At 44.5% G+C, this 24,325-nt stretch overlaps 1 protein-coding gene across 2 annotated transcripts in view; it reads left to right on the top strand.

Annotated features, from left to right (window-relative positions):
- The window catches only part of LOC147748681 (A.superbus venom factor 1-like), a 1,130,076-nt gene that overhangs the window by 484,301 nt on the left and 621,450 nt on the right, over window positions 1–24,325 (top strand). For both annotated transcript variants that reach the window (XM_086963555.1, XM_086963554.1), the window contains exons 19-20: window positions 20,277–20,362; window positions 22,974–23,119. In XM_086963555.1, coding sequence (XP_086819681.1) covers window positions 20,277–20,362; window positions 22,974–23,119 — 232 coding nt within the window. The remainder of the gene's footprint in view (window positions 1–20,276; window positions 20,363–22,973; window positions 23,120–24,325) is intronic.

Here is a 24,325-nt window from a genome sequence, read left to right as displayed (position 1 = left end):
TCCCATCAACTGCCATAATAGTGAAAATCAACCGATTGATTATCATAGTTAGATGTAAACTTTAGATCAGTTGGATAAGGATTCAGGCATTGAATGAAGTCAGACAAAGATGATTTCTTACCTTGCCAAATAAAGAAAACATCTTCTAGGTAGCATCGACAATGTCGCAGGCTCTCACAGAAAGGGTTAATCTCATTGTTGTAGACATATTTCCTTTCAAAATTATCTACAAATAGTATGGCAAAATTAGGGGCATCCAAAGCACTCATTGAAGTTCCCTTTATTTGCAGATAAAATTGTCTGTCAAAGTAGGTATGTGTTAATGAAATCGTCAGGAGGTCAGTCAAAAATTCAGTCGGTACAGTCACAGGACACTGTCTAGTGTTAGGAATGTCCTTTATTACCTGTATTCCCTCCACTTGGGGGATATTAGTATATAAAGACAAAATGTCTAAACACACTAGAAATTAATTCAATGGGTCAAACAAGAGATCCTCAATTTGGGTAATCAGATCACTACTGTCTCTTATATTGCTACGCGTGTTCATAGCAAAGTCTCTGATAAATACATCAATGTATTTGCACAAAGGCTCAAGGGCTGAGCCGCATCTGGAAACAATTGGTCTACCGAGAGGACTTGTTAGACATTTGTGCATTTTCGGTAGCAAGTAGAGGACAGGGGCCGTGGGGGTCTTATTTTTCAAAAAATTTAACTCATGAGTAGTTAGAAGCCAAGATCTTTTGCGTTAGTAGTTGTATTCAAAACCAATTTCTGGACTTCAGGTAATGGGTTGGTTCTCAGTAGCATATAATGATTTGTGTTAGCCATTTGTCTACGTATCTCTGCTTTATCGGGAGAGGTTTGTTGACTTACTATACCTCTCCCTTTATCAGTGGGTTTGATGGTCACATCATTATTTTTCTTTAATTCAATCAAGGTTTTCCGTTCCTCAAGAGAAATGTTGTAGGGTATATATTGGAATTTCTCCCTCAATGTATACACATCATTCAAAAACATTATTTTTGAATGCCAATAGATCCACAGGCATCCGACTTGTAAGGGAATTAAAGAAGGATGGTGGTCTTAACCCAGACAGATTGAAAGGTGTAGCCAAACAGTCGTCACAAAAGAATGCTCTCAGACACAATCTACGAAAGAACTGCAAAAGTTCAATTTGAATATTAAAAAAGTATGGCACTTCCGAAGGGACAAAGCTTAAGCCCCTGTTTATTAGTGTCATTTCAGCTGGAGAAAGAGCATGATTAGATAGATTAAAAATGGGGATCAGAGAGTTGGAATCATTAGAATCATTTACATCAATGTTTATTGATTCAGAGGACCCCATTGGTAATATTTTCTGAGGGTTTTCCTCTCCCCTGATTGAAAGTGTCATTGTTAAGTCCTGGTTCTCCAATGTCCCTGCCTCTGCCTCGCTGGCCCAAAAAATGAGGTGCAGTACTTGGACCTTCACCTGCATTTAGATCTTCTGTAGCACTTGATGAGAAATCGGAGAAAGTAATTGCCGTTTGTTTATTGAATCTCCCCCAAGGCTGATCATTTTCATAATAATATGGCTTGGGTTGTGTATAAAACTCCAACAAATATGGATGTACTTTCTCTTGGTAAAAAGCTGTGATATCTCTTTGTATCTTGTTGATCTTTTTGAAGTGCTCAACTCGCTCAAACTCCGCAATGGTCTTATTGACTTTTTCAATAGCAGCTTTAGCATCAGTTATTGTATCCCCTACACTGATTTTTCTTTCCAACTCTTCAATTAGCTCACGCTCCTTTTTGTTATGTTCAAGGGTGGTTACAATACCCAAAACAAGCAAATGAGGTGAGCAGTACTCACTTCATTTTTTGGGCCAGCGAGGCAGAGGCAGGGGCAAAGGGAGAACCAGGACTCAATAATGGAACTTTCGAAAAGGGGAGAGGCAAAGCCGCAGGAATTATTACTCCGAACCAATAAACATTGATGTAAATGATTCTAATGATTTCAACTCCCTGATCCCCATTTTTAATCTATCTAATCATGCTCTTTCTCCAGCTGAAATGACACTATTAAATAGGGGCTTAAGCTTTGTCCCTTTGGAAGTGCAGGACTTTTTTAATATTTAAATTGAACTTTTGCAGTTCTTTCGGATATTGCGTCGCAGAGCATTCTTTCATGGCGACTGTTCGGCTATGCCTTTCAACCCATCTGGTTTAAGGCCACCATCTCTCTTTAATCCCCCTACAAGTTGGAGGCATGTGGAACTATTGGCATTCGAAAATATGGTGGTGAATGATGTGTATACATTGAGGGAGAAATTCCACTATATACCATATAACATTTTTCTTGAGGAAAGGAAAGCCTTGATTGAATAAAAAAAAGTAATGATTTAACCATCAAACCCACGGAGAAAAGGGGAGGTATAGTAATTCAACAAACCTCTTCCTATAAAGCGGAGATACGTAGACAATTGGCTAACACAAATCATTATATGCTACTGAGAACCAACCCATTACCTGAAATCCAGAAATTGGTTTTGAATACAACTACTAACGCAAAAGATCTTGGCTTTCTAACTACGCATGAGTTTAATTTTTGAATACTAAGACCTCTAGGACCCCTGTCCTCTACTCGCTACCAGAAATGCACAAATGTCTAACAAGTCCTCCAAGGAGACAAATTGTTTCTGGATGCAGCTCAGCCCTTGAGCCTTTGTGCAAATACATTGATGTATTTATCAAAGACTTTGCTATGAACACGCGTAGTTATATAAGAGACAGTTGTGATATGATTAGCCAAATTGAAGATCTCTCATTTGACCCATTGAATGAATTTCTAGTGTGTTTAGACATTGAGTCTTTATATACTAATATCCCCCAAGTGGAGGCAATAGAGGTAATAAAGGACATTCCTAATACTAGACAGGGTCATGTAACTTTACCAACTCAATTTTTGATTGACCTCCTGACGATTTCATTAATAAATAACTAGTTTGATGGCCAATTTTATCTGCAAATAAAGGGAACTCCAATGATGGCTTTGTATGCTCCCAATTTTGCCATACTATTTGTAGATAATTTTGAAAGGAAATTTGTCTACAACAATGAGATTAACCTTTTCTTTGAGAGCGTGCGACATTGGTGATGCTACATAGATGATGTTTTCTTTATTTGACAAGGTAATACATCATCTTTGTCTGACTTCATTCAATGGCGGAATTCTTGATCAACTGATCTAAAGTTTACATCTAACTATGACAATAAATCAGATGATTTTTTGGACTGAACTATTTTGGCAGTTGATGGGAATCTGGCAACTACACTACACTAAACCCACTGCAAGAAACACCTTATTGCAGTTGCAAAGTAACCACCCAAAAAGCTTGAGAGATGGTTTTCTTTTTCGGCAATTTCTTCGCATTAGAAGAACTTGCAAAGTTAAAAAATGACTCCTTACCGGAGCCCAATATTCTAGTGAAAAAATTGACAGTCCATGGCTATCCCGCACGCTTAATTAGGTGCTCACAAAAAAGAGCTTGTTATAATCATTGGGAATTTCTACTTGAGCCTCGTCCTAAGAAAAAATTGGAACGGATGGTTTGTATTACTACATTCTGTACTCAGAGTAAGGTTATTTCTAAAAGCACCCAAAAACATTGGCCTCAGGTAAAATCAAGTGGTATCTCTGATGATTTACCCATGTTCTCGTTCCAGAGAGGTAGAAATATCAAAGTTCACCTGGTGCGGGCTGCCACATTTAGATTGAATTCCCCTGATTTGCCTACAGCATGCGGGTTTCACAAAGTTGTTGGGCATTATAAATGCGGTAATTGCATTGCGTGTGAGTCTACTACAAATACAAAAGTGTTTGCACATGTCAATATTGAACACAAGTTGAGAGTCCACACTAATTGCAATTCTCAACATGTGATTTTAGCTGTTTTCTGTCCTTGTGACTTGATTTATGTAGGTGATTGTATAGCACTATCTATATTCTTTTTCTGTTTTTGGCCATCATATGTTTACACGTAAGTTTGTCTTAGTTATTGGTATATATTTGTGTAACTCTTGGAGCACATTTCTGTATTGTGTACTTTTACAAAATTGACTTTTACTAAAGAAAAGTAATTATTTTTTTGATATGACTTCAAAAGGGTACTGTTTCGTTATTTATGTATTTTGATTATTGTGCAAAATTGTTATAGTTTTTCATTTTTTTTATTGCGTATCCGAACCATTGTAGCATAAATATTGTTTATACGCCCCATGTTTGGGTTATAGGATGTCCCCTGTGGTGGTAATCTTATTTACTTGGTGTCCTATTTTGTTTGCTCTGTTTCCACTTTTGAGTGCCAATGAGGCATTTGGCTTGTTCTAGGTTGCTATCCTCCAGTGTGGCGGCCAAACTTTATGTGACACCAGCCCGGTAGGAGTGGGAGCCATACTGACACAACACACAGGACATCCAGATGCTCAGTGACACGTTGTGGCATATGCTAGTAGAAGCCTGACAGACACAGAGAGTGCATACTACCAGGCGGAAGAGGAGACCCTAGTGGTTGCCTGGACCTGTGAACATTTCTACCTCTTCCTCCATGGAAAATGATTCACCAAAGTCATGGTCCACCAGGCTCTACTAACAATATTTGGCAACCACAACACAAAAATTACCTCCCCAGATTGATCGTTGGGGATACAACTCAAGGAGTATGTCTACACCATTGTCCACAAACCCTAGAAAGAATGAAATCCAGTTAAATACTTCTCAAGAGACCTACTGAAATTGACCTGAACCAGACCCTCAAATGGCTGAGAAATTCCTCCACTTTATCATGCCCGCCAGTTTTTGTCCCACGCTGTCAATCTATCAAATTGTCAATATCGAAACTGGAGTGGTCCTGTTCAGGTAATGAGGGTCGGGATCATTAACTAAAACAAGTAAGGAGAACCCCTCACTCCATAAATACATCCATTATTCTAAGTAGGCTACGTAATATTTCCGACCTCTCTATTCCAACATCTGTTTGGGTATATACTCAATCTTTTGTTTGTATAGAAATCCTATCCCTATTGTATCATGCTTTCTTGCATTCAAAACCACATTAGATGTGTACTTTGAAACATTCAAATGAAACAAAAAAACTGTACACTCTGGACAAACAACAATGACTTTGTTCTCTGTAGACTATTCGGTCCCCAAACATTACATTGATACAGGAGTATAGGACAATACTTTACATGCACATAAATGACATAACTCATAAGATTAAAGACTTTGATTCTAAAATAAATGACAGTTACTAAACATTTACAGGCTATCCAACAACAACATAAATAAGTGTCCAACACATATACTGTACTTTTTTTCGCATGTATAAATGGACTTTTTTTATCTTAGAGACCAAAAGTACACAGATACATATAAATAGGGTATCCCATATATAGTTAGAATTCCTGTTATGTTTATGAATTTATTTTCAGATATACTCTATTTCGAAAGCAAGTCATAAAAGTTCACTTGCAGGACAGAAATAGTATTAAAAATAGTACAATATGGTGCAAATCTTAAGCCAGGCCAATTTAAGAAGTACAAAAAGTGCAACAGTGACGAAGGCTATTCTGCCATTGGTAGATTGACTCCTAGCTGTCATACAGGCCAAAAGTTTCTTTTTATACATCAACCTTGTATCACATAAAGAGATAAATAGCAGCCATTCTAGATCAATATCATTACTTAACGTGCATGTCATAAAATGGAGTAATTACAGTTCGAAGTGATCAATAAAGTTATTAATCGAGAAATAATATCCACATCATTTCCTATGTTCCAATGACAATGAAGAGTGAACTATGTAAAAACAACCCTAATAAATACTTTACAAAACAACAAAACCATAATAAAAATGCTTAAATATAAGAATATAAAAATCGGCAGATACAGCACAACAATAATGGATCCATAATAGCAGCAGCAAAGTGCCAAATGTGCAAAATATTACATGATCAGCCCCAGAAGGGCACATCTGCAAAGGAATTTTAGCAGTACTGTGGCTTTGGGGAAAACTTCACTTGTTGTTTGTCTTCTGGGCCCTGCCCCTAATACCCTACATCTGACCCAAGATTTTTGCCGTCGCACAAGCAAATAATGGCCTGGCATCTGACTTCAGGATTCTCAATGCAATCCGATAGTTATCTGTTCCTATTAACTTGCAAATTGGGGTAAGCCAAAATGTTTTTGTTGTAGTATACAGCAGACAGGTGAACAATACATGGGGTAGTGTTTCTTGATGAATCCTACAACCCGGGCAGCTAGGGCAGCTTCGTTCCTAGGATTTCAGTTAGTAGTAAAGACTTTCAGAGGCAGTGTGCCAAACCGGAACTGGGATATAGTTTCCTATCCCCGGTTGTTCTATAAAGTCAACATAGCCTTCCACAGAGTGATTTTATTTATGGGTCATCAAATTCAAAGTGAGCTTCCCCTGGGCCTTATTTAATTAATCCTGGAGCACCCACTCCTAGTAGGCGTTCTTCACAAAGCATTTCCAGGGAAGCAAGGTAGAATCGTTCCCATGCCTCCCCCATCCAATGGCTATAAGCATATAACCCCTCTGAGCCAGCTAATTTTGTTGGCTGTATCCCTACATTATACATACTCTAAAGCATGAGCATTCTGCAATAATTCTGGGGTTGTCTTGATCTTAAGCCAAAATAACAGAGGGCTTAATCTCACTTTAGAGGCAAGAGAATGCCTGCCCAAGTCTAGCATGAGGGGAAGAAGGGGGGTGCTCTGGGATAGCATCCCTAAGCCTCTTTAGTACTTACAATCAAGGAATTTAGCTTGTCTATATGATCCAGACATCATAGTTCTCCACAGTACGTCACAGAGCTCACCACTTTAGCGTCAGAATACCTGTAGTGCAGGGCCAATCGGTTTACTATGGGACAATCGTTGCTCTCTCCCTAGAACCCCCTACAGCTGTTTATGCTTCAGAACCATCTTGCTAATGTGGAATGTCCAAGACAGGTTTTCTGCTATCTTTAAACCTAAGTAGTCAAAAGAACTGACCCTTTAGAGCTGAATGCCTCCGAGCCTCTGGCAGCCCCGGTAAGAATTGGGAGGGTTCAGGGCCATAAATTTGTTTTTTTTCAGTATTGAATATTAATCCATTGGTGTCACAGAATTCTTGGAACATATCCAACAACTGTTGAAGCCCTCCAGGTGTTTTGGATACCAACAGGGTATCATCTTCAAAAAGAAGAGTGACTACATTTCCCCACCTAGTTTACGAGCATCTGCTAGTTTTGCACTGAGATATTGTAGCACACTGTTTATGAACAGTGAAAAAAGTGTTGAGGCCAAAACACAGTCTTGGCAGACGCCCTTGGTAACAGAGATTGGGTCAGTGAGCTGGCTTTGTAAGCCCCATTGCACCATGGCAGAATTTCCTTCATGAAGGTGGATGAGTAGAACTATAATTTCCTCGAACAAGCCCAGGTCTCTTAAGGTTTACCACAGTTCCTGCCTAGACACGAGGTCACCCGCTGTCTTAAGGTCCATGAAAGCGACATACAGACTGCCTTTCCAAATTAAGACTATTTTCCAGCAGAGAAGGATAAAATTGAACACTTGATCTACAGTCCCTGTTTTCTCTCTAAACCCTGCTTGGTATGGGGATAAGATGTTATTATCATAAGCCCATAGCTGTATTTTACTCAAGAGCACCTTCTGCATTACCTCAATAAGGCTGATTAACCTATAGTTGCTGGTGGATGACCTATTGCCTTTTTGAATATTGGTACAACTTCTGTGACTTTCCAAGAATCTGGGATGGGAACACCTACAGCAATAGCATTAAATAATAAGTACTTATATTATGTCCAGCTAGAGGTGTCCCAAAGGAAAAGATCACCGGGTATCCCATCAGGACTGGAGCTTTGGATGGAACTATAGTGCTAATTGCAGATGAGATGTCTTCAATTGAAAGGCGCAGTTGGAAGTAGAGTGCCTTCTAAGTTGCACAAACAGTTGCTTGGGTGCATCTTGATTGGTGTAAAGGGTAGAAAAATGGATATACCAGGCATCAGGTGGAGTATGGTTTTCTAGTTCAGTATGTCCTGGTTCATCTCCCGGAGCCAGCAAAGATCAAAATTATTTGCTGTCTCTAGCTTTGCAGGTTGCATTGTAAGGCAGATGGGGTTATGATTGCTGCCTATTGTATTACCAACCAAAATATAATCTACCAGGTACCACAGCCTCAGGTCCAACAGGATGTAGTCAATACGACTTTGCCCCCCTGGTCTACTAAAGGAGTTTGCCTCAAGCCTATCTGATTTGGTCCTGTCATTAACTGCCCTAACGCCACCCTCCAGAGTCATATCTTTACCTTGCAGGTTTATTTGGGTCCACTTTTTTAAAATTCCCTGCCATTAATAGGGGGGGAAGAGAGACTTCTCAAACTCAGGTAATCCTCCAGTGTAGTGATAGCCACCAAGGGTCTACCCCTCTGGAGCTTCTTACATATACAGTGAAAATGTCAATAGCAGTGTTTGTAAATCTCTTGAGGTGAATTCGCCTAATATCCGGGTCATTCATGGATAGCTGCAAGATATTTCTACAAAGGCCTAGCTTAACCCACATTAAAAGCCCCCCTCCCCTGCTGGACGGCCCATTTTGTTTCTGATTGCTGGTACAAAGAAGCTAGCACAGCCTACCATATATACCGGGGCAATGCTCCAGGTCTCTTAGAATAGGCATACATCGAAGTTGCCAATAAACTCAGACCAGTGCGGGAGCGCCAGCCTGTTCTTAATGCACGCCAAAATCCATGAGACCATCTAGAACAGTGTGGGTGCTTCTTCACTCATTTGTCTATTTAGGCTAATTGTCACCGAGTTACGATGATTGTCTAGGGGGTTTTGGGCCACTAGTTAGTTTGTTCAGGTGTGCAGTTGCGTAGGAAGGGGGTACGAATGGTGCGGTCCACCCCGGGTGTCATCACTGAGGGGGGTAACAAAAATGCAAAAATATGTGTTTTAAACACATATTTTTGCCATTTTGTCAAGCCAGGGGTGACAAGAAATTGTCTGCACGGGGTACTACCTGACCTTGCTACGCCACTGCAGGTGTGGGGTTTCTATAGGGATGCCCGGTGGATCCACTAGGACACCTCCCTACTCCTTAAGCCCAAGGGACAACTAGCTGCACCGAAGGGCACTAGAGTGTCTGAGGTAGCAAATAGTAGCGTGGGAGGCTCTGGCAATACATCTTGACAGGCATTGACAGAGTGGTCAGCGATCCATCCACTCTGCCCTACAACTAAATTGACCTCTCTCAGTGGTGATTTGGTTAACGACACCTTCATGTGGTTGATATACGGGTGGTGGACTATGTCTAAACTAGATAGCCGAAGGGGCAGGTAGACATGTTCTAAACTCTAGGGCAGTTAAATCTTCAGCCAGTTTTCCATTATCCAGGATCAATTCCAGACAATCAGTGCTGGAATGAGGAAGCATGTGCCTTCTAACCCTAACAATGTCTTCCCTAATTAGGAATCTACACCCTCTCATTTGCCGTATCCAGTGGGTCACCTTATTGCTCAGGGAATCTTCATTCTCGAAGCCTGTCTGTGGAGCAAGCTTCTGGACATTAGTCATAAAGACTTTGAAAGGATTATTGGTTGGTGGGCACCAATGGGAAAGGGGTCTTGACTCAATACGTGTACTGATAGGTGGCCCAACCTTCTGAGGTCTAAGAGAATGTGTAAGAGAGTGTACTGGTCCTGCAACCTCTTCCCCCAAATTGGTTGTATTGCACGCACTGTACGTACAAGTCTCTTTCCCTGGCCTATGTGGTGTGCCACGACCCACTATGCAGCATCTTGAATTGAAGCAGAGTGCGAGATTGGCTCTCTATTACCTGCTTGTGCTGGATGGATTTCCCGAGCAGCAAATCGATTAGTATGTGCCTCGTGGCACGGGGGTGTAGTGTTGCTGACAGTGGGGTGTACCACTGCAGCACACGCCCCCTCCCACTGTTCCTGCCTGGTTTGCCCCTCGAGCGTAAGGGGACTTTGGTTGAGTCCAGACGTAAGCGTGGACACGCAAGTTAGTTAATAAAAGGCCCAGGGCTCTGGGCGTGGTCAGGTTAGATACCCGCCACCAAAAGTACCACAAGTGTCTGGCGTCCCTTATTTCCTAGGCCCAAGCTAGGACTCTACACTGGCAACGAGGTGGCTGTTCGTCCGGCCCACTGCGTGCCCTGCCGCCACCGCTCACACTGCCCTGGCTGCCGACCTCCAGCCCAGCCTGCGCGGCGCTCTCCCCAACGCCCACCCCTGGGTCACCGACTGCCCGCCGTGGCCCGCCCCAGCGTCACCGCCTGCCTACTTGCTGCTATCTTCAGTGGTGTCTGCCGGTGTCCCCAGGGCACTTTCACCCAGCCTCCCGGGCGGCCACGGACTTCCGCTGCTGTGTGGCCCCGAGCCACTGCCAGGTACCCCCAAGACTTCTGCCTGCTGTCCGCAGCCTCCGGCCCCCAGGCCATATCGCATTTCCCGGGCCCAGCCCCGGCAGCTCCCCGGTAGGTCCGCGCATGCGCTGTGTGCGCCCCGCGCCACGTGTTTGATGCGCTACGTGGCCTCCCTGCCAATCCTCACGCATTGCGCGTGTCATCGGCCCTTCCAAGTCTCACGCATCCCGCGGAACGGGGCCTGCAAGCACTCCATTATACCGGAACGCCTCCCACGGTGTTTGTTCCTCGTCTGGTGACTGCTGGAGCCTGCCGCACCTGCCTAAAGCCCCCCTGCCGGCCTCCCCTGCCGAGTGTCGGCCATCATGGCCAACGTACCGCCTTTAGAGCCGTTCGCAGTCACTGGTACCCCCCCTTCCCAGGCTGCCCGGTGGCGGAACTGGGTTGAACGGCTTGAAAATTATTTCATCGCAGCGGACATTGCAGTGGAGCGACGGCGCGCAATGCTGTTACACCTAGGGGGTGAAGCCATCCACGACATCTCCAAAGACATCACGGAGGGAGACCCGCCCCACATGTATAACACCCTACGAGACGCCATCACGAGATACTTTGAGCCATTTGCCAGCACGGATTACGAACGCTTCCTACTCCGCCAAGCACGCCAACTCCCAGAGGAATCCGTAGATGTCTTCTACGCTTGGCTCAAGAAGTTAGCCAGCACGTGCACGCTCCCGGATGCGGAGGATGAAATTCGCGCCCAATTCATACAGGGGTGCGCCTCCCTAAAACTGCGAGAGAGGGTGCTAGAAACGGACGCCATGTCTATGCGCGACATCCTAGCCCTGGGGCGATCTAAAGAACTTTCCAAGGCCCGCGCTGCCCATATGGAGCCAAAGCCAGCGGTCACAGTCAAGACGGAGCCCGTGTGCGCCATCAAATCGCAACCTACAGACAACCGAATGAGACCTCCCAGAAAAGGGCGGCCGAAGCAGGCCCAATCCACCCACGATCAAGCCTGCATGTGGTGCGGAGGTGCCACTCCCCACAAAGGCGCCTGCCCAGCCCACGGCAAAATCTGCAGCGCATGTGGCAAAGCCAATCATTTTGCGAGCGTCTGCTTATCGTCACAAAGGAAGAAGCAAAGTGGCCCACCCAGGAGGGTGCGACAGATGGCGCCACTACCGAACTTGTCAAACAGCAGCGACATGGACGACGACGAAGAAGACGCTGCGTCAGTCCACGTGGTGCGCATGCTCAACACCCTAGCAGCCACGGATTCGACTGAACCAATGTGCACCGTCCAAGTGCATGGCCAAGCTGTCAGAGCCCTCATCGACACCGGCGCGACGATAAACCTCATGGCCGCCAGCGTGTACCAATGCCTCGAAGATGCCCCCGCGCTTCACCCCACAAGAGTGCAAGTGTTTGCCTACGGAACCCGGCGCCCGTTGCGCCTGTGCGGAGCATTCCGGACAGCAGTGTCCCACGACTCAACGCAGCTACAGACAAAGATCTACGTATGCCATGAAGGATCAGGGTTCCTTCTTGGTTGCAGGACGGCACGAGAGCTCGGGCTCATACACTTTGCCCTAACAGTACAAGCCCAAGGATTGGACCATCTGGTTGCAGAACACTCCTCGCTGTTTGAGGGCATCGGATGCTTACGAGGCCCCCCCGTCCGACTCCACATTGACCACTCAGTGGCCCCAGTAGCCCTCCGGCACAGACGGATCGCTTTTCACCTCCGGCCCAAAGTTGAAGCCGAGCTGAGGATGCTTGAAGAAGCTGGCATCATTGAACGAGTGACTGGACCCACACCGTGGGTATCCCCCATTGTAGTGGCCAAAAAGCCGAAACAACCCGAGGCAGTAAGAATATGCGTGGATATGCGCCTCCCCAACCTAGCAATTAAGAGAGAACGTCACTTGACGCCGACCATTGACGACATCATTGGGGAGCTTGCAGGGTCCAAGTGGTTCTCCAAGATGGACCTGAGGTCGGGATACCATCAGATTCCCCTTCACCCAGACTCGCGCCCGATCACAACCTTCTCCACCCACGCAGGCCTGTGGAGATATACAAGGCTAAACTTCGGCATATCAAGCGCAGCGGAGGTGTTTCAAAACATCATTCACAATGTCCTACAAGGCCTCGACGGAGTGCTCAATGTGAGCGGTGATATTCTGGTACACGCCCAGACACTGGAAGAACACATCAGACGCCTCCAAGCAGTATTCAACCGGCTGAGGGAGAGAGGACTGACTCTCCACAGGGACAAATGTGAATTTCTACGCAAAGACATCAGTTTCTTTGGATACAGGTTCTCCGACCAAGGAGTGGGCCCAGACCCAGAAAAAGTCAAGGATATCCACGACGCGCCAGCCCCCACATCTGTGACGGCCGTCCGTAGCTTCCTGGGTATGGTGACATACTGCGGGCGCTTCATCAAGGATCTGTCGGAGCTGACAGGGCCCCTCCGCGACCTCACAAAGTCAAATGCCGCCTGGACATGGGGCCAGGTACAGCAAGAATCCTTCACAAACACCAAAGCAGCTCTGTCGGCCTATTTCAACCCGCAACACGAATCACAACTGCTAGTTGATGCCAGCCCCACCGGCCTGGGAGCCGTCCTATCGCAATGACAAGCATGCGGAGAGTGGGCCCCCGTGGCGTACGCCAGCCGCACACTGACGCCTACCGAACAACGCTATTCGCAAATCGCCATCGCCATCGCCATTCTATGGGGGTGCCGCCACTTCCATATTTACCTCTATGGACATCCCTTCTCAGTGATCACCGATCATAAGCCCCTAATACCACTCTTCCAAGGCTCTTCCTCTCGCCCACCTCCGAGAATCGAGAAATGGGTGCTACAGTTGCAGGAGTTCCAATTCACAGTGGAATACCGGCCCGGCACGCGGAACCCCGCAGATTATCTGTCAAGGCACGCCCGTCCAGTTACCGAAGCTGAGGCAGCCGAAGCAGCAGCCACAGAAGAGTACGTCCGGCTAATCGTCGAACGGTCAAGACCACGTCTAATGTCCCTGGAGGAAGTGGCGAGGGCCACCAAAGACGATGACTGTCTCCAGATCGCAATCCATGCCATAGCGTCCGGTGACTGGAAGGCGCTGCAGAGCCCGGCATCTTTTCGCACTCCAGACGCCCAAGCCGTCCTGAAGGCCTTGTATCAAGTCAGACACGAACTATCCGTCTCGGCCGAAGGATGTCTCCTGAGAGGCCCTCGCCTTGTACTGCCCAGCAGCCTCGCCCAACAAGCTGCAATGTTGGCACACGGGTCACACCAAGGGATCGTCAAATCTAAAAACAGACTCCGGAGCAAGTTGTGGTTCCCTGAACTCGACAGAGCCGTCGAAGAAGTGGTTCATAGTTGTCCAGTGTGTCTAGCGACGAGCCTACCAAACCCTCCAGCACCTGTGATCACCGAGGAGGGGCCAACATCCCCGTGGGTACGAGTGAGTGCAGACTTCGGCAGCCTCCCCGGGGGGAAGTACATGCTCGTCGTGGTGGATGATTTCTCTCGATACCCCGAAGTAGAAATTGTGACGTCGACAGCGGCATCCGAAGTGATCCCTAAGTTCGAAAAGGTCATTGCCACCCACGGGCTCATGAAGGAAGTCCGCACTGATAATGGACCCCCGTTCAACGGCAGCAAGTTTACAGAGTACCTGCAGAGCCATAGCATCAAACACAAACGGATAACACCAAGATGGCTGCAGGCCAACGGGGAAGTCGAAAGACTAATGAGAACTTTGAACAAAACAATCCAAATTGCAGTTGCCGATGGCCACTGTCTGGAGCTAGCCATCTACCAATTTCTCCGAGAATATCGCCAGACCCCAAATTGCACCACAGGAGTCTCCCCAAGCCGACTCTCCTTTAACCGGGTTATCGCTGATACCATCCCACACCACCCCACGTGGGAGCTAGCCCCAAACCCCAGAAACCGGTCCATGGAACAGCGCCCCAAGAACAACCAGGAAGCATCCCGAAGACGGAGGGCAGCAGACAGCCCCATCCAAGTCGGGGACACGGTTCTTGTGAAAGACCGCCATCCCGGTGGGAAGTTCCGTTTGCCATTCGAGCTGGACCCCTGGAGAGTAACAGATGTAAACGGGACAATGGTCACGGCTGTCAGGAACGGGAAAGTGGTCACGAGGAACATTTCGTTTTTAAAACAAATACCCGAGAGAGGAGAGGATCCGGAACCGGATGATTGGCACCTGACCCCCCAGCACAGACCGTCGGAACCAACCGGAACAGGCACCACAATACACCAAACAGGTGACATCACCCCGAGCGACAAGGAGCCAGAGAGACCAGTAGAAGATCCCAGCGTCAACGAGACTAGAGGATCAGAAGAAACACCCCCAGTCGCGGCGGAAGGTCGAAGCCAAACAAGATACAGTCTACGTCCGTGCCCCAAACCTTCCCAGAGGTTCCGAGACTTTGTGGCCCAGTGCTGGCGTTGAGCTGAGCGAGATGGTTGACCCCGCCGAGAATAAAGTAAGACTGTTCTGTTTTTGTATCCTATCTGTTATGGATTCTTCAGTAAATTCAGAGACTGCACCAGAGACAGTTTGTTGAACTTTGTTGAATGTACCAGCTATAACGGTCACAGAACTCCCGCTGACCAGAGAGACATTTGTGTGCGTTTGCATTTTTCCAGTTTGTTTTATCCCTAGGAAAAGGAGGAATGTAGTGTTGCTGACAGTGGGGCGTACCACTGCAGCACACGCCCCCTCCCACTGTTCCTGCCTGGTTTGCCCCTCGAGCGCAAGGGGACTTTGGTTGAGTCCAGACGTAAGCGTGGACACGCAAGTTAGTTAATAAAAGGCCCAGGGCTCTGGGCGTGGTCAGGTTAGATACCCGTCACCAACAGTACCACAAGTGTCTGGCATCCCTTATTTCCTAGGCCCAACCTAGGACTCTACAGGGGGTACCAATTTGTTAAAGGCCATTAGTTCCCTAAACAACCCCATAAAGTCACCTTTCATAAATTTCAAAGTGGTAACCTCAGCTTTTAGATCACTGACAATGTCATGGGCTCTAGGTATAGATTTTGAGATGTTTGGGCTGTACGCCCGTGCTTGTCTCGCACTGCGGGAGAGTTCTGGCGCCTTTATGGCATGTCAGGGGCTTGGTCCCACCCCCTTATGATGGTTGCATTGTGCTGGGGGACCAAGTCCCACCTCAGCAAGATTGAAGCAGAGAGCTGTGGTGCAAGCCACGCAGCAGATGAGTGAGTAGGGGCATCCTCTGGCCCAGGCAAGCATCCAGCTCTGTGGGAGACTTCCAGCAGCTTTATGGCATGTTAGGTGCTTGGCACTGCCCTCTTCCGATGGTCGTGTTGCGCTGGGGGACGGAGTCCCACCCCAGCGAGAATGAAGCAGGGAGCAGCGATGCAAACCAAACAGCAGGTGAGTGAGTAGGCGCCTCCTCTGGCCCAGGGAAGTGATTAATTTATACACTAGTGGGTGTATATATATCACCCTCAGCTGTATGAGAAGCAGCCACATCACGAAAGATGCTGCTGTACGAGCAAAATAAGCCACAGGATCGATATTTCACAGAGACGGAGCGCATATTTAAATAATCCAACTTGATGCCCTACCACATAACATCGTGCATAAAGATACAAACAGGAAGTGGGCAGAATCAAAGCCCCAATTGTATGGCACCCCTCAACTGAGCTGAACTCACTGCAATACCATACAATGTATGCAAGCACCGATGTGGCGGCAAACTGAGCAATAAGTGAACAAAGTAACACATCCCCTACAAATGCAAGCCCTGCGGAAGACCTTCCCTAAAGTGACAGGCCCATTCAGAAGGTTGAAACGTAACGGCGTAGCTTTTAAGGATTTAAGGGCGCCCAGCATCTGCTGCAAAAAATGTATACATTTTATGAAAAAGAATAAGAAGATTTAGATCTCCTTGACTTTGTGGTTTTGTAAATAATGTGTGTGCAACCAAATCCAAATAGGGCCTTCCGGCATACAGCTGAGTGTTTGAATATGGGCAGATCTGTAGTGCATTGCCAGAAAGCATTAAGGGTAATGCTCTATCAGGCCCCGATGGCGTCCCCCTAGATCAATATTGTTACTAACGTTCCCTCCTCAAAAAAAAAAAAATCTTTTGGGCCCCTCTGAATTTTTCACAAGTATTCTATTAAATTGGTAATGTTTAAATATGTCTAGACTTATGTAAATATTGCAGTAACCCCTTTGAAAAGCGCAATCAAACACATGCTTGCCAAACACGGTGTTCTGGTTAGCTAGGCCTTACTAACGTGTAAAAGTATTCACAGTGTGATTATCAGAAATGGGGCAGGGGAATTGGAATCATATGTGGAACCCTTTCCATTTTGACCCATACTCCGGGCCATCAATAAATGATAAACAAAGTTAGTGATGGCCCACTACAGAGTCGCTTACAGCTGCTTGTTTTTTTCAGCTTAAATCAAAGCACTGTTATCAGCATGATGATTCTTTTAACCATAGTTTGGCACCCCCCCTCCACCTGATACCAGTCAAGGCCCCCCGGGAAGACCCACCCTCATTTTGAAGACCCCTGCCCTAGATGTATTTACTGAAAACTTTGATATATGGAGTCCGTTGTGCATTAATGTGTTTAATGAGGTTGCAACAGTAGGCTCGCCCCCACCTAGAATTATTCGGAAATAATGCAAGTTTTTAAAAAAGGGGATACATTTCAGCCTAAGAACTACAGGCCCATCTCGCTTTTAGATTCCATTGTCAAAGTCATGGGGCAAATTCTATTGCATAGACTGGAGGACTGGGCTGTCGAGAATGCTGTTTTAACCAATACCAATTATGGTTTCAAGAAAGGTTTTGGGAACTGCAGATCAACGCCTTAAATTGAATTTAGTTATTGGCAATTATACAGTTTCCAAAAAGGGTTCGATTTATTTATCCTTTATGGATCTTACGGCAGTCTTTGACTGCATGTCTCACTCAAAATTGTGGTCCATAATGGAGGAGCTGGATGTATAGCAGGGCATTATTTTGTTTATTTGACAACTCTATAGGAATGCCACGGCAAGGGTCCACTTTAAGGACGGTGAATGCACTGAATTCTTTAGGATTCAAAGTGGTGCAAGACAAGGCTATGTCCTTGCCCTCTTTTTATTTTCTTCATCTATCAACATAGTTGATAAAGTTTTAAAATTGAAATAAAAAAAGACATACCTTCTATTGGGACTTCACCTCTCCCCAATCTTTAATAATTCTGATGATGCAGTCCTTGTGGCCAGAACATGAAGAGGACTACAAAGTTTAACTGATGATTTTATAGTTTTCATGCACAATTTAGACCTAAGGGCTAATGAGAGTAAAAAGTACACAATGAATTGTGAGGCAAGATCGTCCAAAAGACCCTCTCATTTTATTAACAACTCGAAGGTTTCCTAACGTGTATAACGTATTTACGAATGGCACGTTGGGGGCTATTATGCTGTACATTTGGAAACCAATTAAAACATTTTTTTTTTTTTTTAACTCGAAGGTTTCCAAGGTGACTTACTTTTCTTATCAACGTATCCATTTTGATAACACGTTGGAGTAGAAACCAATGCTGCTAAATAGGATAGCTGCTTTTGAAAGGTCAAAATATCGGCTTGCATGGGTTCTGTAAAAAGTTGGGCTTTAGACCAGTGAAGGAGCTGTTGTAGATTTATTTTAGCAAAATTGTTGCTATTGCTACGTATGCAGCTGGTATCTGGGGTATAATAGAAGTCAAATGTTGCAACAAGTGGGGAATAATTTTCTGAAGAAAATCTTGGAGGTCCCCAGAAAATGTGCCAAATCTATTTGCCATGCGGAATTAGGGATCCTGGATAATGAGGAAAGAATCAAACGTTCCCCCCGTGTTATCATGGCACTTTATCTGGGCTAGGGATGAGACTGTCCCCAATAAACTAGTTATGAATGATTGCTTTCGATTACATGCAGCCTCAGATATCCCCTGGCTTGCCTATGTGAAGGTGGCCTCAGTGCTGATAGAGCACCCAGGCCTATTTGATTTCCCTGAGTCCTACCCCTTACTCGAAAAGGGTGATCTAAAGCAACTATTTCATGAAAATGCCTTGTTCAAGAGAGATTCCTTAGAAAATCATAAATAGACGGTGTGCATATATAATCAAGTTCACATTTACCAGGGCCATCAGCATAACTTTTTTTTTATTCTAAATAGACAGCAGCACAGTTCCAACCAGATTTCGGTTTAATTCCATACCGCTTCAGGTGGGATTTCCAGCTAATAGTTGCACTTTCAAGGATTTGAGCCCTTGCCCCGGCAACAAGTCTGCTCAGTCGACTTAACATATTATGTTGTATTGCTCTTTTTATCGGAAGTTTTTATTGCCACTTTTGAAATATTTTAAATTTAGCCAATGCAGACCTGCCCTGTTGTTTTTACAACAGCGTCATAGTCATTTTATATGCAGTCCTGTAACCTCTTTCATATGGCAAATGTTAATCCAAGAAACTGTGCTGTTTTGTAATACCACCATGTATCACATTTTATTAATTTTATGTGAAGTTGTTCTGTTATATTTGTTCGGGGGATTGTTATTTATTTGCTTGTTTGCACTGAGTTGTTCTTACTTTTATGCTACAGAAATATATCGAATAAAGATATACTTAAGTATATGGCAAAGCAGAGACTTGCACAACATCAATAAGAAACCTAATATTTAAAAAATAAGAAAGGTGGCCTCATAAATATTCATTCACATAATAAACCTCATATTAGTTGAAATTACATTGATGACCCTAAAATTATCATCAGACACAAACAGAAGTCAAATGAAATATTCCATAATCACGTCATATTTATGATTGTCTCCAGATACTAGTGGTTAGATGTACTCTCTAAAGAATAGATGGCTTTATCCGAAGCCCACCTTCCACAATTTTAAAGTCAACCCTGAGTTTTAAACACCAGAGTCCAAATGTGAACAATTGCTCCTTCACCTTCATTTGCTTCATAGTCTTAGGATAATGAGGAATCTTCATTTCTCGACCTTTTTTACGCCAAATGTACGTTTACTGTGTTTTATTTGCATGCCCCCTCGTTTGTTGTCCCAGCGGCTGGGTCTCTGTTCATCTTGGAATGAAACTTGGTGTCTTCCCCTGAATAGAACGGCATGGGCCGTTTCAACTGCTCTACCTTGCCCACTTAATTCTTTCCATTTTAAAATATATCCCCTCATATCTGGACAGTCAGTGAATCCATATCGGAGCTTTAGAACTGGCGATTTTCAAGCACGCTCTCTCTAGAGAACACGTGTCTCATAATTGTTACCTTTTAGTGGGAGGCTTATCAGCCTAAACAGTTTCAGACATTCTCAGAGCAATTGCCTGATGAAGTTACATACAGTATCTTGTTAATGTGGATCTTCTACTGTGTGTGTAATAACGAATGCACACATGATTAGAGTAGCGTGTCATGTTCTTGGCATAGGCCAACGTTTGTTTGGGTTAGTGTACTTGGCTGTGATGCCATAGTTTACTTTAAGTTCAAGAAAGATCTCTAATGTTTCTCATCACACCAACTTTCTTCGCCAGACTCTGTAGAACTTTCCTGCTCTTCGTCTTTGCTATAGCATTACATGTGGTACTGCCATTAGACCACTATTACTTTGAACCTTAGCTCTTATTATTCTCTGCTTCAGTTGCTTTTGCCACTTTTTCCACTTTTAGGCCTTTGACGTGTCAAGATTTGTCTCCTCCTCTATCAGCTCACCCTGACTATCACTGTTTTCCTCTTTAGACTCTCCAGTAAAACATTGCAAATGTTCCTGAAGGATTCCATCACCACCTGGGAAGTTCTTGCTGTCAGCCTCTCACCAGGAAACGGTGAGTGCTGGGTCTACGCGGAATGCAAATGATGACAAAAGGTTATTTACCTGTAAACATATTAATTCTCCAGCATCGAATCTGCCCAAGAGTCATATGCTTTGAATGTTTCACTCTTGTTCTGAATTCTTCACCATCCTAGGCCGTGTACAAAGGGTTACTGGCGGTGTTGCTGCATCTTCAAAATAACCATGCTAGAGTTATGAAGTAGATGAGCAACAAAGATGCCTTTCAATTTTGTTTTTAACTTGTCTCATTTGCTAATCGTTCAACAACAGGTCAAACGTCAGGCTATGGCTTCTGATAAATCGCTGCATATTCTGTTAACATGGAGATTGGTGTTTATTTTTCTTCCTCTGATTCTAAAGTGAGAGGATTTTGAAAGTGAACTATGTTGCAATATTGCTGGTGTGAAAAAATAAGCTGTAATTTTTTTCTAACACACAACTCAATTTAAATACCGATAAGTGAACTGTACAAATATTTCACAATAACATCAGCAGTTAGAAAAACACAAATTAAGCCTTTTTTGTAATTCTGAAGTGTGATGCAAAATCAAAGATCTTATTAGGGTCAAAACAATTCAAGACACTATACTTGGTGATACACAATTGACAAATAGTTGCTGTAACCCGATTTCCACACATTATCATCATTTGTGTGCTAAAAGTTTCCATCAGTTAAACTATGTTGTGCAAAGTAAGTGGCCTTTTTAATGGAAATGTGCTGTGTAAAGGATAGTGCGCTGCCACACCATGCTTTACTAATATATTTGTAACAGTGTACTCCAAAATTCACCACCAGCTTCATACTACACACTTACTGCTCTGTTTCCAAATCAGCGTGGTTTATTTCCTACACTTGTTCTTTGTGTGACCCTTGGCTTGTTTTCACATTCCCTATGAGTTTAGTTATGTCACACTGAATGAGGCGGCTCACCACTCTGAAAATTGTTCCAGCACAACTGGCCACAATAGCATGGAAATAAGAATGAATAGTTGCAGCGGCTTCAATGTCGAAGGGAGATAAGGCCCTTATGTGTGACAAAGGTTTTTCACTGAAAGTATTCTCCTAAAATCTGTATACTAAGAATATTTTCACACCATCAGCAAGGTATTCCGATGAATACAATCAGGGTCTCAATACAATTTTTACTATAACCTGGATTATAACCCGGAGTGTATTTCTGAATCAAGGATAACAGTGCAGTGGGAAAAATCGCTCCTTGAGGTTTTTTTCATCCAACACATTTAGGCTGTGGAAAGCTGATGAACGTTATCTGTGGAAAGAGCCACACATAGATGGAAAAATTGGCAGGGATTGGTGTGCAATACCACATACTGTAGTTATTCCACATTCCCAGGTTGTAGTAGAAACTACTCTATCCTGGGGGGGGTGGCTTAATGGTTAGAGCGGCAGACCCTGATGCAGAGGCCTGGCCTGGGACCAGGGTTCAATTCTCGCCTCGGCGGGTCTTGGGCTCAATTTCCTTGGACCTGATCATTCTCGCCTCGATGCCTATTCTAATCATGGAGGGAAAAAGGGGAAGGCTTGGGTCCTGTCCCTGGCCGGCCTGGACCACTCTTATAGAATAAACAAACAAAGGAGCCGGACAGTATAACGTTTTTAGAAGCAATTGCAGACCTAGTATAATGAATTGCTAGGCTGAACAACCATTTGTGTTGAATCACTTATTTTTTATGAAAAATTATGAAGCAAGTATATATGCGTCAAAGGACACACTACCACATTTACAGAGGTTCACAAATACATTGAGTAAACCATATTTCTTAGTATTTCTTAGTATATCCTCATACTAGTTTGTATTTAGGATTGGTGCCTCAATAACGTAATTTGTTGAGGCATTGCACAGTTGTCTATATTTATTTTTTCATCACAATTGTTTATATGTGTATTATTTGATTGAATGTATTGTTTGTGGTTTACTCAATGTATTTGTGAACCTCTGTAAATGTGGTAGTGTGTCCTTTGACGCATATATACTTGCTTCATAATTTTTCATAAAAAATAAGTGATTCAACACAAATGGATGTTCAGCCTAGCAATTCATTATACTAGGTCTGCAATTGCTTCTAAAAACGTTATACTGTCCGGCTCCTTTGTTTGTTTATTCTATTCTAATCATGGGCCCCACTCTGCAACTCTGGGCAATATCTTGCTTAATCTCAACCACGGCCATAACAGCAATAGGATGCCTGGCTGCACATTGGGGGTGCCCAGGAGTGGGCGCCTCACAGAGAAAAAGCCAGGAAGGGTTCCACAGCGGTATTTGTACAAGCGCCGGAGAGACCCTATGTGGGGTGATTCGGGCGCTATACAAGTAATACAACATTTACATCCTACTGTACTGGAAATTACAACTGCGGTATTAACCACATTCCTAATAAGGAGGGCCAACGTCTTCTCTGATGTGGGATCTTGGTCCACTTTAAATAACAACCCTTCGGGAAATATGCCCAGGATGTTTCTTTTTTATCTAAAATTGAGGTTCTAAAATAAATCTTACCATTAGACAGAAAAAACATGTGAGTCCTGAAGCCTGTGTTTCCATGTTTGCCACCACAATGACTGTGAACCTCTTTCGCTGCAGGGATCTGTGTGGCCGATCCGTATGAGATCACTGTGTTCAAGAAGTACTTCATTGACCTGCGTCTACCATACTCTGCCATCAGGAACGAACAGGTGGAAATCCGAGCTGTGCTTTATAACTACGAGGAATACGACGATGAAATAAAGGTATTTGTTAGCATATAATCCGAAGGTATCCAAAAGTAAGGCTCATAACAAAATCATAGATAGGGCTTTCCCTACTCCCTCTCAAATCCAGTCTTAATACACTGATTTGTGTGGGCAAATTATCACAAACAAGGAGCCTTTGAAATAGGACGATGAAATGATAGGCACAGCATCTCATAATCTGATCTAGCATCGATAACTAGGATCAGAATTACAATTTCCTTGTCCCACAAGCAACATTTTAGGCTTTGAACACATTCTACGAGCAAGGTGCTATGAGTGCTGCCATGGGTGGGATGGGCGAGTGGCCATCTAGTGGCTCTGGAGGGTCATTCCGCGCCTGGCGCAGCAAGGAGAGGGGGCGTCAGCACCAAAGTGCCGGTCCGCTGCCATTTGGACCAGTGGATGCCTGGTCGCCACCCGGCTCGCTCCGGGCTAGGGGGCAAAAATGTATCCTATTGCGCTTGGTGCAGACTATGTCTCCGGAGTGATCCCATGGTGCCGCAGACTGCTGGAGCGCGTCGCCGGACAGTGAGTCAAGGAGGGTGCGGCGCCAGAAGGGGAGAGATCGCATTTTGGAGTGTAGATGATGCCAAGAAGAACAACAGGGACAGGATTGAGCCTGCAGTTGCCCCCTACTTTCAATTCCCTGTGGCTCGATACCGCTGCTGTGCCGTCTCCCCCCCTTCAAGAGTACACCTTGCCAAATGCAAGACTGATGAGGAGTGCGCCAGACTGTTGACTCAAGAAATGCCACCTCTTGTTTCCCTCATTCTTGTGACTCTCCAGTTACAGGAACGGTGAGGAGGCCCCCATCCCAGCATTGGGGAGATCATGCTTTATAAATTTGTACTTTTATTTCTCCAACCCTTACTGCTTCTACTTTTATTAAAGTGTAATCTCGAGCAAATCTGCCACTCGTATATATGTAACTCTAACCACTAGTATCTGTAGTAGACATTTGTACTTACTAGTATTCTTATGTGATTTCAGAGTTTTCCTTTTCGTATCTTTCCACAAGTGAATTTGCAAATTGTATACATGTAACTCTAACCACTAGTCTCTGTAGTAGACTTTTGTACTTAGTGCCATTCCTATGTGAATTTAGAGTTTTTCTGTTTGTATCTTTTAAGTATCTCATGTACTCCGAAATCCTTATGTAATGTAACTGGTCCTTTTGTAAAGCGCTCTGACACCTTCCGGTAA

Source organism: Lissotriton vulgaris, chromosome 1_1 (assembly GCF_964263255.1).
Source record: "Lissotriton vulgaris chromosome 1_1, aLisVul1.2, whole genome shotgun sequence".
NCBI lineage: Eukaryota > Metazoa > Chordata > Amphibia > Caudata > Salamandridae > Lissotriton > Lissotriton vulgaris.
This window is presented reverse-complemented; position numbering and strand designations above follow the sequence as displayed.